The sequence below is a fragment of the Podarcis filfolensis genome (assembly GCF_964270895.1).
Source record: "Podarcis filfolensis genome assembly, chromosome: 6".
Classification (NCBI taxonomy): domain Eukaryota; kingdom Metazoa; phylum Chordata; class Lepidosauria; order Squamata; family Lacertidae; genus Podarcis; species Podarcis filfolensis.
Window position 1 is genome coordinate 68,814,014 of NC_139609.1, and position 16,106 is coordinate 68,830,119.

At 42.8% G+C, this 16,106-nt stretch overlaps 1 protein-coding gene across 4 annotated transcripts in view; it reads right to left on the bottom strand.

Annotated features, from left to right (window-relative positions):
* LOC310764228 (fer-1-like protein 4) overlaps positions 1-16,106 on the bottom strand; it is a 114,057-nt gene that overhangs the window by 33,303 nt on the left and 64,648 nt on the right. For all 4 annotated transcript variants that reach the window (XM_083617673.1, XM_083617672.1, XM_083617671.1 and 1 more), the window contains exons 3-17: positions 15,774-15,829; positions 15,069-15,157; positions 13,564-13,663; positions 12,590-12,681; positions 11,468-11,509; positions 10,083-10,238; positions 9,400-9,460; positions 8,310-8,441; positions 6,691-6,753; positions 5,451-5,535; positions 4,185-4,344; positions 3,798-3,981; positions 3,174-3,360; positions 2,181-2,551; positions 246-354 (exon numbers count right to left, since the gene is read on the bottom strand). In XM_083617673.1, coding sequence (XP_083473799.1) covers positions 246-354; positions 2,181-2,551; positions 3,174-3,360; positions 3,798-3,981; positions 4,185-4,344; positions 5,451-5,535; positions 6,691-6,753; positions 8,310-8,441; positions 9,400-9,460; positions 10,083-10,238; positions 11,468-11,509; positions 12,590-12,681; positions 13,564-13,663; positions 15,069-15,124 — 1,798 coding nt within the window. In that variant the 5' untranslated portion in view covers positions 15,125-15,157; positions 15,774-15,829. The remainder of the gene's footprint in view (positions 1-245; positions 355-2,180; positions 2,552-3,173; positions 3,361-3,797; positions 3,982-4,184; positions 4,345-5,450; positions 5,536-6,690; positions 6,754-8,309; positions 8,442-9,399; positions 9,461-10,082; positions 10,239-11,467; positions 11,510-12,589; positions 12,682-13,563; positions 13,664-15,068; positions 15,158-15,773; positions 15,830-16,106) is intronic.

The following is a 16,106-nucleotide window of genomic DNA, read 5'->3' on the forward strand; positions in this document are numbered from 1 at the left end:
TTTTGCGAGTGCTAATCCTTAAGCAAAATGTGCCAGGCTGCAAACCTGGCCAATTTCACTGTGGCCTATTGCAGACAAGGCTGCATATTTGGTGTAGTTGCAGAGCTAAGCGTACAAGGTAGTCACAAAGAGAGGGGCATTTATATAAGAGAATACGAGAATCGAGAGTGTGAGAGAGAAACAAAAAAGGAGACGCATTGGGAAGAAACTGTTTTAAAGTGAACACAAGTCTATGTCAAATTTACCTATGGAGATCTCAAACTTCACAGGCTTGCTACCTATTGCTGGCTCCATCATAGTCACCTCAAAGAAGGAGGCAAAGAGAAGGAATTCTTCTTTCACGCCCAGAGCATTCTGAACAACAACAATGAAATTTAGTTTCAAAACAGCCTAGCTTTACAATATTGACCTCCTCAAAAAATAATTCAGAAAACTAACTTGTGGATAAATCCAAGTACTAATTTGTGATGGCTGCTAAACATTGACACCAATTCAGGCTTCACACATCTATTGCTTGTATTGCAAGTTTATTCATGGCCTATTCATAGCCCCTTTGGGCTGGGCTCTAAAGAGAGACTCATAGTAGGGTTTCTCTTCGTCCAAGAGAAGGCTGGGTGGGGAAAACTGGAAGCTGGATTCTAACTGAAGAGACAAGGCAAAGTTAATTCACTGCGTCTTAATACAACACACTAATCTTAATACAAATGCCACCCAAGACAAACAAGGGCAAACAGCTGTGGGGTTCCATAGGTGATTAGATTAATTGACTGGCTGGCTCAGCTCGGTTTCTGTTTTACAGGTCAGTATATGGATGATATCATCTTGGGAGGAAGATGTGAATATTGGAGAAATAAGTCAACCACTTGATCTAGAGTTCTGAGTGCAAAAGAATACTCATGCAGAAGTCGATGCATTAGATGATCTGTCTTCCTTATATGTAAAGGATGCAAGTGCCTGTGAAGGCCAGAATATTCTGGGACCCATATGACACTTTCTTCTGCACATGGGACTTAAGCAGCAACTAGTGGTAGCCACAGACACACAAAGCAACAGAGGCATGTATCCTGCCTTAGTCCCATTAACCCCACATCTGAAATCTGTCATACAAGACAGCTCAGTTGTTTGTTTGATCCAAAAGTAGGGTTGCCACCCATCCCTTAAAATATGGGTTTGTCCCATTTTGGGGGCACAGAGTCCCTTGCCTGTTTGTCCGCCCATTTGTCCAATTTTTGAAGTCATCATCCTCCATGAAAAAATAAAATCGTCATTTGCTCACTCCCCCTAACTTGCTTGTTTGGTGCAGCCTAAATGTTAGGCATCTCAGAAGCTGAGCCTGCCCTCTGGTTAATTGACATTCCAGACTCAAGCCAATGGCTCAAAGAGAATGAGGGAAACGTTTGCTGGAGCCTAAGTCTTTAGTTTCAAAGGTCCATAGCTGTTTTGATTAAAAGAAAAAAGAAAAAACTTCCTTGGAACTGTAAGTCAGGCAGCCTACTATATTTACTTATTTCATAAAATGTTATTAGATTTGCAGCCAGACCAGGAAGGGAAGGCTCTATGACATGGGTGTGGTGCTTTTCTCATTTCATTTGCCCTTTTTGCTATGATAGAGCAGGTCAGAGCTCTTTGTCCTTATCTATATAATTCTGTTGTATAATCACCATCTCTACCTGCTCACTGTTCCCATTGCAAACACTGTATGAATTGTAAAGTGCTGCATAGTTACTGTAAAAGCACATGTGTACCAAACACTTTCCTTTCTTCCACAGAGTCTAATGGGAGCGTTATCTGCTAGATCAGGGATGGGGAAACCTTTGGTCCTTCAGATGTTGTTGAACTATCATTGACTATGCTGGCTAGAGCGGCTTTGAGCTGGAGTCAAACATCTGGAGGGGCAACATATTTGCTTAAGCGTCTTGAAACAATTTATCACAACTCTTTAAATTTGAAATGTGAAAGAGATGCTTACAATTTCAAGATTTCAGAATTTCAACTTAGTACCTACCTTGCAACATAGTACCTTTGTCTTACATAGTGCCTTTGTAAGAGACAATTATATTACTTTTGTAGCTGTCCAGGAAACGTTTCATCTCTATTCTGGAATTCACATATATGTGTGTATAGAAGAAGGCAATGCACACAGCCAGAGCTTTGCTTTAAGATCTAAATATGAGACTTACCTCTGGGAGAGGATGGAGGTCCTCTACCTCCACAATCACCTCACTTGGCTGGTCAGACTCCTCCAGGACGTCACCCTCAGCTTGGCTTCGTTGCTGCTCTTTGACAGAAGCTTTGGATTTCTCCTTGGCCTTTTTGCTCTTTTTCTTCAGCTTCAGCTTACTTAGGGCACCTTTGAGAGCTTCCACAGGCTTTTTCTCTGCTGCCTGGATAGTGCTAAAGATCTCCACACTAATCGCCATGAGAAGACGCCCGCGATAGAATATGCCTTCACCCAGACCTTCATTGAGATCTTTGTGCACATCTCGCAGGGCAGAATTCTTGGGTGATCCATATAAATTCACCCAGGTTGGGCCAAAGGTGGGATTAAAGCCTGTGGGAAAAAGACATTTCTGAATTTACTGTTATTTGGTTCAGAATTTCACACATGTCATTCCCCACTACGGATCAGAGCAGAGCAGAGCAGAGACTCTTGGTGATCCTCCTAGATACTGGCTATAACCAAACAGAATTCAGCAGGAATGACTGTGGCCATATCCCATGGATTGCCTACGTACCATACATGTAAAGCGCACACACCCAAATCTTGGAAACTGTAGTTTGTTAAGGGTGCTGGGAATTACAGTTCTGTGAGGGGTAAACTATAGTTCCCATGATTATTTGCGGGTATATGCTTTAAAAGTGCTCTAACTGTATTGTGTACATGCAGCCTTAGATTTGGGTGCCCATCAGATCTCCCCTACTTGTGCTTCTACACACACAAAGATGGACATATTTGCATACCCGGCCAGCTGAGCTGTAGTAGATAAATTAATATTTATTATATGCTTGTATGTATTCCATCCTTCAAATATATTCCCCAGACAGGGAAGAATATAAGATTAAAGATATAATCAAAATTTTTAAAAACAAAAAACCCCACTCCAGACCAATCGGCAATGAGTGAAAGAATCATTTGAACATTCAGAAGTGCCTGCTGCTCTGAGGGGGCTCACCATTTCTGCCAGGATCAGATATTTGCTGCAGATCAATAAAGTGTGTGGCAAGGGCAACATCTCCAATGTTGGCATCATCCAACATTTGGACTTTTATTTTTCTGACAAGAGGCGGGAACATTTCAATGAAGCTGATCTGTTCGTTCCACACTGGTTCTGTGGTACTACTTTCAACCGAAGTTTCTCCCTGAACCAAAGAAATGAATCAAGATTGCACGCAAGGGAAAACAGTAGAAGTTTCCACTTTGAAACAACACAACATTTATTTTCCATTCATAATAACGTGTGGACATCCAGTGAGGTGAATGGTGGAAGATTCAGGACAGATTTTTGAAAGCACTTCTTCACACAACACATATTTAAACTATGGAACTTATGCCAACAGGAAGTAGTGTTGGCCACCAACTTGGATGGTTTAAAAAAGGATTAGGCGAAGTAATGGAGGAGAAGGCTGTCTCTCTAATCAGTTTTCTAATCAGCTTCCTACATTCTTAGTACATACCCTCTCTCTATTATGATGCATTAGAAAAGCATTTGTTCAAGTTACATAGACTGGACTGTTGCGAGCCACAGAACAATGAACCAAACATTTCACAGAAATCAGTTGCTCAAGCTTAAACTTACCTGCTGACCAGAAAAAACAACTTGCACATATGGATCAATGAAGACTTTCTTCTCACCCACAATCTTTGAAAAACCACCCATGATTCCTGCACTCATGCTGGGCAGACCTTCTGCCTTGTACATTTTGATGCAGAATTTCGCCCATGGCCTTTCAGCTGGGACTCTTTTAGGCAGCAGCAAGTTCCTGAAAGGAATATATTTGAGCTCTAAATAGTGTTCACAGCTCCTAGAAAACCAGAGGCTAACTAAAATTGAAGGAAAGGAGATCACTGAATCGGAACAATGGCCAATTCCATCAGTTCTCTAATCTTGAATAACATTAGCTATCAATCCCTTGCCAATCCTTTGGGAGAACACACTACATACCTCTCCATAACACAAACTTACTTTTCAATGTCTTCATTCTGACTTGTTGAGGTAGTGGGAAGGGAACTCATTACATCCCCCCGTGCAATGACAGAAATATTGCATTTCACAAAGCCTTTGACTCCTGCCCTGGTGTCCTTGGGGTCATGAATAACAGCCCACTTCTGGTAAAATCTGTGATCTAAAAGGACATAAAGAGAGAATATCTGATTCACAATTTTCTTGGATCCAATACATATTATGATGACAACTTCCATCACAAGTTCAAAGCCTCAGAGAAAAGCCAGCAGAGTTGTATTATCTTCACAAAGTACCAGGGAAGACACTTAGCAAGCAAAAATCAATATCCATTCCCTGAAACCAACAGAGCTCTGCAGATTTACGGGAGGTTATGCACAGGAAATATGAGCTTTACTGAGGTCTTTCCATGGGCACGGTAGAAATTCCATGGAGCTTTCAGTTTTGATGAGGCAACACTTTGCACAATAAGGCTCATATATCCCCTGAAGAGTCAGAATCCTGGCCAAGAGGGCTGTAGAGGGTTCAGAATCATGAGCGCTGGAGGCAGAGCCAAGCTAGCCCTACCGTAGAGCAAAGTAAGATTGGCTGTCACAGACAACAAATGCTGCATACACTCTAACATTTCTCTGATGAAAATAGGGACATCCCATTCCATGATGATAATCTGGGCAGCTTCCAACATATAAAAATAATATTAAAACATTTTTTAAAAAATCCCTACACAGGATTGCCTTCAGACCACTTGGGGGTTGAATAACTCCATTCGCTCCAATGCAAATAGGGACAACCTAAGGAAAAGTTGGACATTCTGGGATCAAATCAGAAACCAGGGTGGCTTCTCTAAATCAGGGACGTCGCTGGAAAATAGGGACACTTGGAGGGTCTGTTGCTGGCAAGAGGCAACAAGATGTTGGAGGTCAGAGTTGTGTGAGCTGTGCAGCCCTGCACCCTCCTCCCCACTTGCAAGTCTGCTACCCTTCACCAATGTTCAAGGAAGATTCAGCTGCCACCAGTCTGGTTGCCTTTTGTACATGGAATAGGGAAAGGCACAATGTTATCCTTAGTTTTCAGCAAAAATGTATTGGGGCTGCCCTGACTAGGCAGATGAAAACCCATTTTACAATGTTCTCATTCGTTACTTAATTGTAAATTATGTTGTTGTGAAAGAAAGAGTTCAAAATAGACCATAATGCAAGGGCGACTCATATCATAGGCTCAAAGCAGATAACGGAAAAGGAAATCAAGAATCATTTCCAAGTACTGTACCTGGCTGGTTGTATATAGTCGCTAGATCAACCTTGAATATCCCTATGAGTGCACCTAAGAATCGGATCTTCTTTGAATGGAAGACCTGCACAGTAATACAAACCACTTTCTCAGTATTGTCAAAAGGTGTGCAGAACGTGTTTAATGCTACAGTAGTATCCCTCTATCAGCAGTGGTGGAGGGAACTGAGCTAATAGAATTGTTCGGTGGTTCCAAAGGATAGGGGAAGTGGCAAAAAAAAGGCCAAGTTAAACTGTACTATATGAAACAGAGACAAGTTTAAAGGATTAAAGGATTTCAAAGTTGTCAGTCTTCGCTAATCTTGTGTTATAAGTCTACAAATAAATTGTAAAGCTCTTTTTCTCAACAATGGTATGATTTGTCTGGTGCTTCTTTTCAATTTAGAAGTTTAATCAAAATATTTTTCCTTCTTGCAATGTCAGGATGTTGAATATTAATAAAGGATTTTAAACAGAGTGTGGAATGCATATGCATGTCGTTTATAAACGCAGCCTCTATTTCAGCATTCCAGATGACAGATACAGGGCATCGTCACACAGATGATCAAACCGTCCCGTGGAGAAATGTAGATACCCTTGGGATGTTGCAAGGATTTTACAAGGCAACCAGCTCATCTCTTCCACCCTTTCCAGCATTCATAGAATACATTAGAAAACTGTTTCCTAGGTACTTAGAATTTCTACCTCTTAGGACCAAGGCAGCCCAGTATAGCTGAGGTTCAGATTACTTTAGCTGCTCCTTCAAATTTCTCCTAGAACACACCATTTTCACTGGACATTTGGCTTAACCCCTGAATCCTCGTTTTCAGCTATAACAAAACTTCGGTGCACATAATTACATTTTATCTCATTTGTCCCTCCCCCACCCCTATGTTTGTTGTCTCTCGCACTTTAAGTTCCAGATTGCATGCTCATTGCGGGGAGGGACCTCTCTGATCCTTCTGCAAAGTGCGACCTACACTTAAGGCACTATAAAATATCATGAACAAAAATACAGTAATGCCTACATTGGTTTGGATTGTAATGGTTTCCACTGAGGCAGTCATTCTTATGAAACTAAGAATCAGCAAAACTTTGGAAAAAGAGGAAGGAAACCTAAAGCAGAGGCATGGCTTAGTACCCCACCTATTTTGTTATGGTTCTTAGCACCCATGTTGCTATGCAATAGGCTCATGTTAGTTCTCTCCCCATAACAGTGACCCACAATGGCTGATACTTACAGAAATCTCTATGAGTCTATGGAACAAAACATCTCTCGGTTCATGGAATTCAAATGTAAAATACTGGAAGGGAAAGGTGAAGAATTCTGACTCATGAGTGCTATCATATTCCAAGGACCACAGTTGTGCCCCCCCCCAATGAGACGCTTTCTTTAAAGCAGGGGTCATCAAACTTTTTCATCCCATGTGCAAATTTGCAAACTGGGGAAGCTGCCATGAGCAACACGCAAGCACTGCAACCATCCGCATACTGAAGCCATTCACACCTGCACACTTTACAGCCACACATATATGCACACAGGGCATAAGGTAAAGGGACCCCTGACTGTTAGGTCCAGTCGTGGACGACTCTGGGGTTGTGGCTCTCATCTCACTTTACTGGCTGAGGGAGCCGGCATACAGCTTCTGGGTCATGTGGCCAGCATGACTAAGCCACTTCTGGCGAACCAGAGCAGCGCACGGAAACACCGTTTACCTTCCCGCCGGAGCAGTACCTATTTATCTGCTTGCACTGTGTGCTTTCGAACTGCTAGGTTGGCAGGAGCAGGGACCGAGCAAAGGGAGCTCACCCCGTCACGGGGATTCAAACCACCGACCTTCTGTTTAACCCACAGTGCCACATGGCATACACACATGCATTTGCTGCAATCTTGCACACACCAGTCACAACAATGCACATACCAGCAATTAGGCTTGACAAAAGTGTTTTTGCTTCCCACCCCCCTCCAAGTCTAACTGAAGGCAGAAGGTGGTATTCCTGGAGAAGACACCCTTCCCTCCCCAACTGCAACCCCTCCATCATCCCTCTTCCATTGTAATTAGGCCTGGGGGGAAACATTCCATTGTAGTCAACAGAGGACCTCTTGTGTGGGAGGCATTTTGCGTCAGGAGGCTCACAACTGGGGGGCGGTCACCATTAACTCACCCTTCCCTATTTGAGACCCCCCCTGCTGAAAATGTTCCCCACCCCCACAGTTAGGCTTCATTGAAACTTTTTGGCTACAATAAGTTTGGCAGGCACTTCTCTAAACTTTTGAACCCATACCCAGCCCACCTCACTGAACCCTTCCCTCCACCCATCAGTTGGCATTGCCCAGTGAAGAGAGCTGATTGACAAGTGGTTATGGTTTGGGGGGAAATGGCCTCACTGGGAAAACTGGACATGGCAGGGCAAGATTCGTCCATAGGCCAGAGGTTCCCCACCCTTGCTCTACAGAGGTGCATAAGCTTAGGACTTTCTCACATGTTGCAAAATTTCTATTCAGAAAGCACTCTCCCAAAGGAATAAATGGTTGACCCACATGCTGATAATCCAATAGGTGATCATGAACACAGGGTAATTTGATTTATATACTCCTGGCCTCCACGTGCTAGTAGGCTGCAGCAAAATTTTAGCAACTGTACACAGAACCATTACTCAATTGTGCAGCTGCCAACCTTGATAATTTAGTTATGACTTGCATGTTAATGCAACATCTTTTGTGGCATATGCAAGAGCATGCGAGTCTTTTGAGAGAAGTTTGCAGCCTGCAGTCAGCTGCCTAACAGTGGCCAGGATATGTACAAAACTAGAAGTTCTGAGTGGTGGAGTCATGGAATCTTGCCTGTACATTACATACCTCATTGTAAAAGGGACAGTTGGTTGACTTTTGTGTTGCTGTGCGTCTCTTCTCATCTCCGATTTTCACAACTACAAAAGGGTCAATATTCACTCCTACCAATTTCTGGGCTTCAATAATGTTTATGCCAATCTGTGGAGACAATACACTTCCTAGGATCAGTCTGAGGATGTCATCATTATGGGAGATGGAATTAAATAAGAGGAAGGAGAAAATTGCTTGTTTCAAAGGCGCAGGTGTCTTTGAGTTTTTTCACAAGTTACTGGTATGTCAGGGTCACTTGGGAATTTTCTTTTAATCTGCAGAGATGGGGAATTCATGGCCCTCCAGATGTTGTTGGAATCCAACTCCCACCAGCCCCAGGCAGCATGGCTAATGGTCAGGGATGATGGGAATTGTAGTTCAACATCAGGAGGGGCACAGGTTCCCCCACTCCTGATCTAACATGTCCTGGGCTAGTCTAATAGGAGTTTGATAACTTGGGAGTAGTCCCGTAAAATATCATATGCCCTCCCAGAAATCTTAAGGCAATATGAACATTCCCTTAAACCAGTGGTTCTTAAAGGGTGTGGCATGACACACTGGTGTGGCAGGAGAAAATGGCAAATGTTGCCAGAAAATTCAAGGGCATTTGAACAATTCATTTCTGTTGTTGAGGAAATGAGAGTTTATCTCAGATTGGTCCTAATATAAATGAGGTTTAGACCTGGCAAAAGCAAATTCACACCTCTCATTGAGTTTGTATACATACTTAAGGTACACACAGTATATCAGAGGCACATTTATAATTTTATTTTGGGAATGATTCATTTTATTTTGGGAATGATTCATTCAGCTGCAATGTTTTATACTTTCTGGATGTCCTATGATCATATTGTAAAATAGTTGTGTTCTATCTTATAAATCAAGCAGTGCTAGGAGTTGTTTCTTTTTGTTTTCCAATGTATTTCTTGCCAATACAAAATTTGATGTGGTATGAGCATATTTTTATTCTGAAAGTGTAGCCTAGATATATATATACATATATTTTTAAAAGTTTGAGAGCCACTGCCTTAAATAGTTTACACAAGAAGACTGGAAAGTATAGTACCTGGAAGTTCTGTGGTCTAGGAGTTGCATACAAGTCCCATTTGGAAAAGACCCGAGAACGGCTGCAATGGAAAGAAAACACTGATTAAACACTTCATCAATGCCATTCTCTGTAAACCATTATTTTATTTTATTAAAAGGGAAGCATAATAGAAGAAAACGAAATGTTGACTTCAAAATTTAATCAAATGCTTTTTATTGTCATCGCTCTCTCAACAGAAATTCAGCAAGCGCTTTCCGCTTTAACTTTTGAACATTTCTGTGCCATCATTTGTATTTTTATGTTATGAACCACCTTGTAATCTTCGGATGAAAAGCAGTGTACAAATTTAGTAAATAATACTAATCAGGTTTATGCAGACAATTAAGAATCTGTAATAATATGCAGACAATTAAGAATTTGGAATAAGTGATTATCTGTAATAATCACTTATTCCAATTTTTTTAGTGGTATTCTAGATGCTCCTTGGGGTTCCTTCCAACTATGAAATATGCTGTTCCTGTTGATAAATGATGAAAGACCCTCATATAGCACATACACACTGTTCTGAAAGGTACACTTTGCTTAACACCAGGTTCCTTTTTTGAAGGGATATCAAGTACGGTAGCTATGTGATGACGTGCCAAGCTAGCTAGGAACATGAAGACAGACCCTTTTGTGTTAAAGTGCTTTCAGAAAAGTACCTCTTGACAGGAGTGAAGACAATGCCGGAGAACTCCATGTCAGACACATCATAATAATCATCCTCATCATCATCAGTCTCCAAGCCTTTGACAAGTTTCCTGCCAAGTACTGCAGCCTTCCTATCCAGATCAGCAGCTCGCTTCACCTCATCAGGGCTGCAACAAACACAAGCTCATGCTACATGCAAAGGGAACTTTAAGAAGCACAAGATATATGCAGTTCCTACAGCATCACAGTTATCAGCCTCTGAAGCTTTAAAAAAATCTTATCTATATCATTCAACATGACCAAAACTGAGCATCTATTTCTTCCCTTTTTATTTATTTTTATCATCATCATCATCAATAACAACAACACAATCCACTCCAAGTTAATCAATTTTAATCAATTATTACAGTGTCAGAGGTTTAAGGATGCCTTCTTTTCCTCTCGATTTATAAGACATAATAATGCTTAACTATGGCTAGACCTGGAGTTTCCCACCCCCTGCTTTCCAGTGAAACAAAACAAAAGAAACACAAACCAACTAAAAACAGCATACAGAATATAAAAGCAATTTAAATCAACCCAGTGTTGAAACAACACAATGAAACATGCAAAGTTGTACAGACACAAAACATACTATAACTTTGAGTTTCTGGAGTAAAATATTTCATATTGTGGGTCCTTCTGTTGCTTGTGTATTCCATCACAGGCCCATTGCAAGCACTCTTTGCCCACTATGTGTCATATCACAACTATGCTTGGCATTGCTACACTGCATCTAGCAAATATGGTAAGTCACCAACTTTGCAGTGTTGATCTCCCAGTGCTATCCTGTTGTAGTGCCCCAAGTTGACTCACAATGCAAGTGCAATGCCCCAACTCAAGGGCTTTCCATCCCTGATTGCTGGCAGGGCGTGCGGGCGGGCATGCAGAGGGGGGGTGCGCACCAAGGGTGGGTGGGAAACGCAAAACTCACCCACTGGAGCCTGCCGGAAGCGCCTGACTCTCTCCCGTGCCGGATCATCACAGTGTTGGAGATGGGCAGTGGCAGCGCCTCTCTGATGCTTCCAAGCTGTGTGTGATGGCAGCATCTGAGAGGGGCAGCGCCACCACCTCTCCGACGCTTTCGCCCCTGGGTCAGGCCTGACTTGGGAGTGGAGCAGCTACCGCCCATGCCCCATGCCCCAGCCCCGAAGGCCAGCCTGGGCACGGCTTCATTCCATAAGGGAACTATAGTGGTTGTGCCCCCTCAAAAAATGCACCCAGGGCAACGGCCCCCTCCCAGCCCCCCACGCTGCGCCACTGCCCCAACTTGTGGTTTTGAACCAGTGCATAAAAGCTTTTGTATTTGATCGAGTAACTCAGAATATCAGGTTATAAAATGGAATAGGACACTTACTCCAGCTCCTCAAATCCAGGGTTGCGGATTATAACCTCTGAGCTATATTAAACAGGGGGAGAAAAGGAATAATGACAAGCATGCACCGACTGCAGAAAATAGCTCTCTATCCAATTTAACCTTTCTTGGGTTATTTCCACAATAGGGCCCTTTATCCCTGCTGAGGGTTTAAATTTCTGCAGTTAACTAGAAGCTGAATAATGACTATGAGTACACACACAGTTTAAACTGTTGCTCTAGTCTATTTCCCAGTTGGGACAGGGGTGTCATAAACAAGATATTTAAAAAGAAAGGATGTCAACAGTGAAAACCCTGGAATGCAATTGTTTTGTCTCCACTCTCTGGAAAACCTGAGTGAGTGAATGATATCAATGTTGGCTGCACTGACTGGTGAATCTTCTTAATGGGTTGCAGTCTCTCTTGGCCTAACATTTCATACCAACAGAGTGATTCTGATGGCAATCAGAACCCCTCAGATTAGTGGTTGAGAGAGGCCAGTTATGGTGCAATTACTTCCAAAGCAACATTATGAATAATATGCTTAACTGTGACAATTTCTCTTTCATGCCTCAAAACCCACATTGCCTGGGGCTAGTCATTCAATTTGCACTTGCATGAGCCCTGTATGTGCTGAAATCTTATCTTTGCTGATCTTACATTTCTGTGCTTGTTGTAGAAATGCTTTGAAATCTCCTAACAGGGGAGAGTACGTGGAGACATACCTGTAGGAATGCCGATTGAATAGCAGACATCTAAGTCTGTGCTTTAAAACTAAGGGTATAATCTAAACTCCCCCCTCCCACTGGTGGGACTTTGTGGAGCAGTGGAACCACTCCCACATTTCTAACCCTGCTGGTTTCAGCAAATATGGGGAGGTTGATCAAAGTGGATGCCATCTTTCCGGCTATAAACTGGCTCCCAGGCAAGCTCAGTCCAGCTCTAGCCTTTCTCAGCCCTTGGAACACCCATTTTGGGATTCTGCCAGCTGTTGGTAGGGATCCTGCCCACCTGTTTGGTAACTGGGAGGAGGCTGACTGAGCTAGGTTTCCTGAGTGGAAGGACACTTCTGCCTAGTCCTACCTTCTGCCCAGTGTAATTTTCTTCTCACATTATATCCAGTACCTGTCTTTCATCTGATAGACAAAATCTTCTTCAGCCCATGTTCCTGCGGCTCCATCAGGAGGCTGGTATCGCAGATCTAGTTCAATATATATCTATATGGGAAAGGCGAACCATAGGAAGACCACAACTGTTATAAGGCAGCTGGCTTGGGGAGGTTTTTTTGCCCTGAAATACAGGATGTAAATTGGTATGGACAGTGTTTTTTTCTTTAAAAAAATGTTTAGGGGTACTCTCATTTTGATTCAAGAAAAACACCATTTTACAGATCAAATAAGGAAAAATAAATACAGTAAATGGACAAAAGTACAAAGATTCACAAAATATTTAGGAGTATGCACCCCCCTGCATCCCCCCCATAAAACAAGTATTGGGTATGGATAAATGCATGCATGAAATATGTAAGAATATTTTAAAACAGAAGAGAATATAGTAAATGCACATACAAAAGTAAGTAAAAAATAACAGTGAGCTAAATTAAGTGGAGGCCTAGTATCTCAGCCTAACCCACCTCGCAGGACAGTTGTGAGGTAGGGACCATGTATGCTGTTCTGAGCTCTTTGGAGGAATGGCGGTATTAAACATATAATAAATGGACCATTTTTTGTGCATGCCCCAAACCAAAATCTAAGCATGTTAGCAATGGAAGATGTCTGCAGAAAGAATCTTCCATAACTCATGTAGGATCTCTTTCGAGGAAATAGGAGCCTAACACGTATTAAGTGCTTTGTCAAGTTAGCTGTGGCACTCAAAAGCCAGCTCACTGGTGCTTTTCAAGTGTCCCTGGGCATAGCCAGGATTTTTGTTGGGGGGGGGCAGAACTTTTGTTAGGGGGCAGAACTGATGTGATTGGTCAGTTAGTTAAGTATTTCTATTGTTTTACTTGAACTGGGGGGTGTGCAGTTGCCCCCCCAGCCCCACCCTTGGCTACACCCATGCAAGTATCCCAGTATTCTGATGATAGTCAAACTACTTACACCTGTGATGCTGTGGTTTTTGTCAACCAGAGCCTCTCTGATGTTTAGTCGTCCAGATGTTACTAAGTGCTGAAGGCTTATAACTAAGGAACCAAGTAATCTACAATGAAAGAATAAGCAATGTTGAAACAGAGTACTAAAGTATGCTGGGGGATGATGAGACATGAATAGAAACATATCGGTGTGAGCTGGTAATTCTGCATCATGGGTAGCCAGTGCGGTACCCTCCAGATGCTATTGGACATCAACCCCATCCAGCATGACCAATAGTCAGGGAATCAGGGATGTGGAGCTCAGCAGTCCAGCAACATCTGACTATTCCTATTCCACCCATTGAAAAGACTGAGGAAGACTACATATCTTTGTGTGCAGGCAGGCATGTATACACATATGACCGTTAGGGTACCCAGGTACCAGCCAAGAGATCATGGATATATCTTTGACAGGTTAAAAGCACTTGAGTCTCCTGCACCTGTGCCACTGCTTCTCCAGTCCCTTTACCACCTCCTCCCATGTTTCTCTTGCTGTTTTGGAATGTTTAAAGGTGTCTGAGTTGAAGTACTGGGACAGGAGAAAGGTTAGACTACCACGTGAGCCCTTCTTCTCCCCTGCTTATAATGGACCCCCTAGGAATGCACCTTTTGCCGTGCACTGGTGGGTGTTGAATTCAGGCAGCGGCCATTTTACATGCATCCAATTGACACGTGACCATTGACCTCTGGGTCCTTTTGTCCTGGAAGAGGGCAGAATGGGAGGCAGAATAGGGTGCAGTGGGTGGGGCGTTATGGGCTGTTATGGGGCAGGGCAGGCTTATGCATGCTCTGTTGATGCATGGGGAGGGAGGGCAAGGAACAGAACCCCTGCTCAAAATGGTTGCCATTTGTACAAGCAAAGGAGTAGTGTTTGCAATCTTAACCAGCTCTAATGCTCGCACAACTTGATTGCCTTGCAATTGTTCAGTGGCAATGTTTCTCAACAATGTCCACTTATGTACCTGCCATTGCACCTCCCACACCCTGGTGACTTCACAAAATGTGATCCCATATTGACATTTGACCTCTCTGGGGTGGCTGCCTGTATGTGTCAAAGCATGAGTATTTGGCTGTAGGCAAAGAAGAGGGTGGATATGGATTAGGGATTCATCGGGTCAGTTTAGAACCCACCATCTGCTTCAGTTGAGCTCTGATTTAGACAACTCGCAATACTCCTGCATCCAAATCACCAAAATTTGATTCTGTTGATATTTAAGCCAAGGGCATATATTTTAAATCCACTTAACCCAGTTGTGCCATCCAGAGTCCACTGGAAGGTCATAAAGTCATAAAGAACACAATTTGCCTGAGGCAAAGTACAGCAACAAGACCTTCCCAATGGAGGCATGTGTTGATTTCTGTGAAATTTGTGAAATGGACACATACATTGGTGACATCAGCCAGGCTTGTTGCCCTAAGCCTAAATCTAGCTAGTGCCTCATAGTCACCCGCTTGAAATAAATATGAACTTACCTATTACTGAATACCTTACTGCAGTTGTAAACTTTAACAATCAGCATCTCTTCCATAATCAGCTTTCCATAGTGTGGCCAGCGAAAAAGCTAAAAAGAAAAGATGAGCAGCAGAATTCATGGTGGGCTCCTGCAGCTCCTGAAGAGCCCACTTCCCCAGTTCTTCATGGCATATATCAGCCTTCACCAACCTGGTGCCCTCCAGATATTTTGGACTATAACTCCCACCAGCCCCAGCCATGTTGTTGAGGCAAGTCATCCGAAACATCTGGAGGATGGTGAGGGCTGTCATATATAGTTAGATGGGTACCAAGGTATGGGGTATCTTAAAAGAACACATGAGAGTAAGGCAGTCATCACATCTTTTGAGTCACAGAACTTCACACATTAAACAATGGTGAGAGAAGGCTTGTCATCACTTTCTCTTATTGCTTAATAACCTAACTTAATATACTGGGGAAATTATAACACTATGATTTAATAAAAGTAGACTGTGGGGCAGAATGAGATTCGGTGGCTAAGAGCACAAGCATGCCTTCAGCCAGATCATGCTGCTTCACACTATACATCAGCCTGGAGACACTATTTTGCTGTGGTAGACATGTCAAGTGTGAAGGCGCTTGTCCACAAACACTTTGGGAGCATATGCTAATGTGTCATAACTGAAAACTCAATCCTCTTTGAGCACAATGGAATGCTTCCTTACCTCTCCAAAGACTACTTCCTGGCCGCAGTGTATCTTCTTTGTCTTCTGAGTAAAACCTTAGAACAAAATGCAGAGTTTGTCATTCTAGAATAGTGGTGAACCCGTTCTCACAACAGCCGACCCAGATGCCTATGGCAGGGATGAGGAACCTCTGGCCCTCCAGATCTTGTTCGACTCCAGCTCCCATCAGCCCCAGGTAGTATGACTGACCAACAGTCAGGAACAATGAGTGTTGTACTTCAATGAATCTGATACTAACAGAAGCTTCTCTCTAGCCTTAGCATGCTGCTACTAGCATGTGTTTAGAAAACAGAGATCCATTTTGCCTAGAAA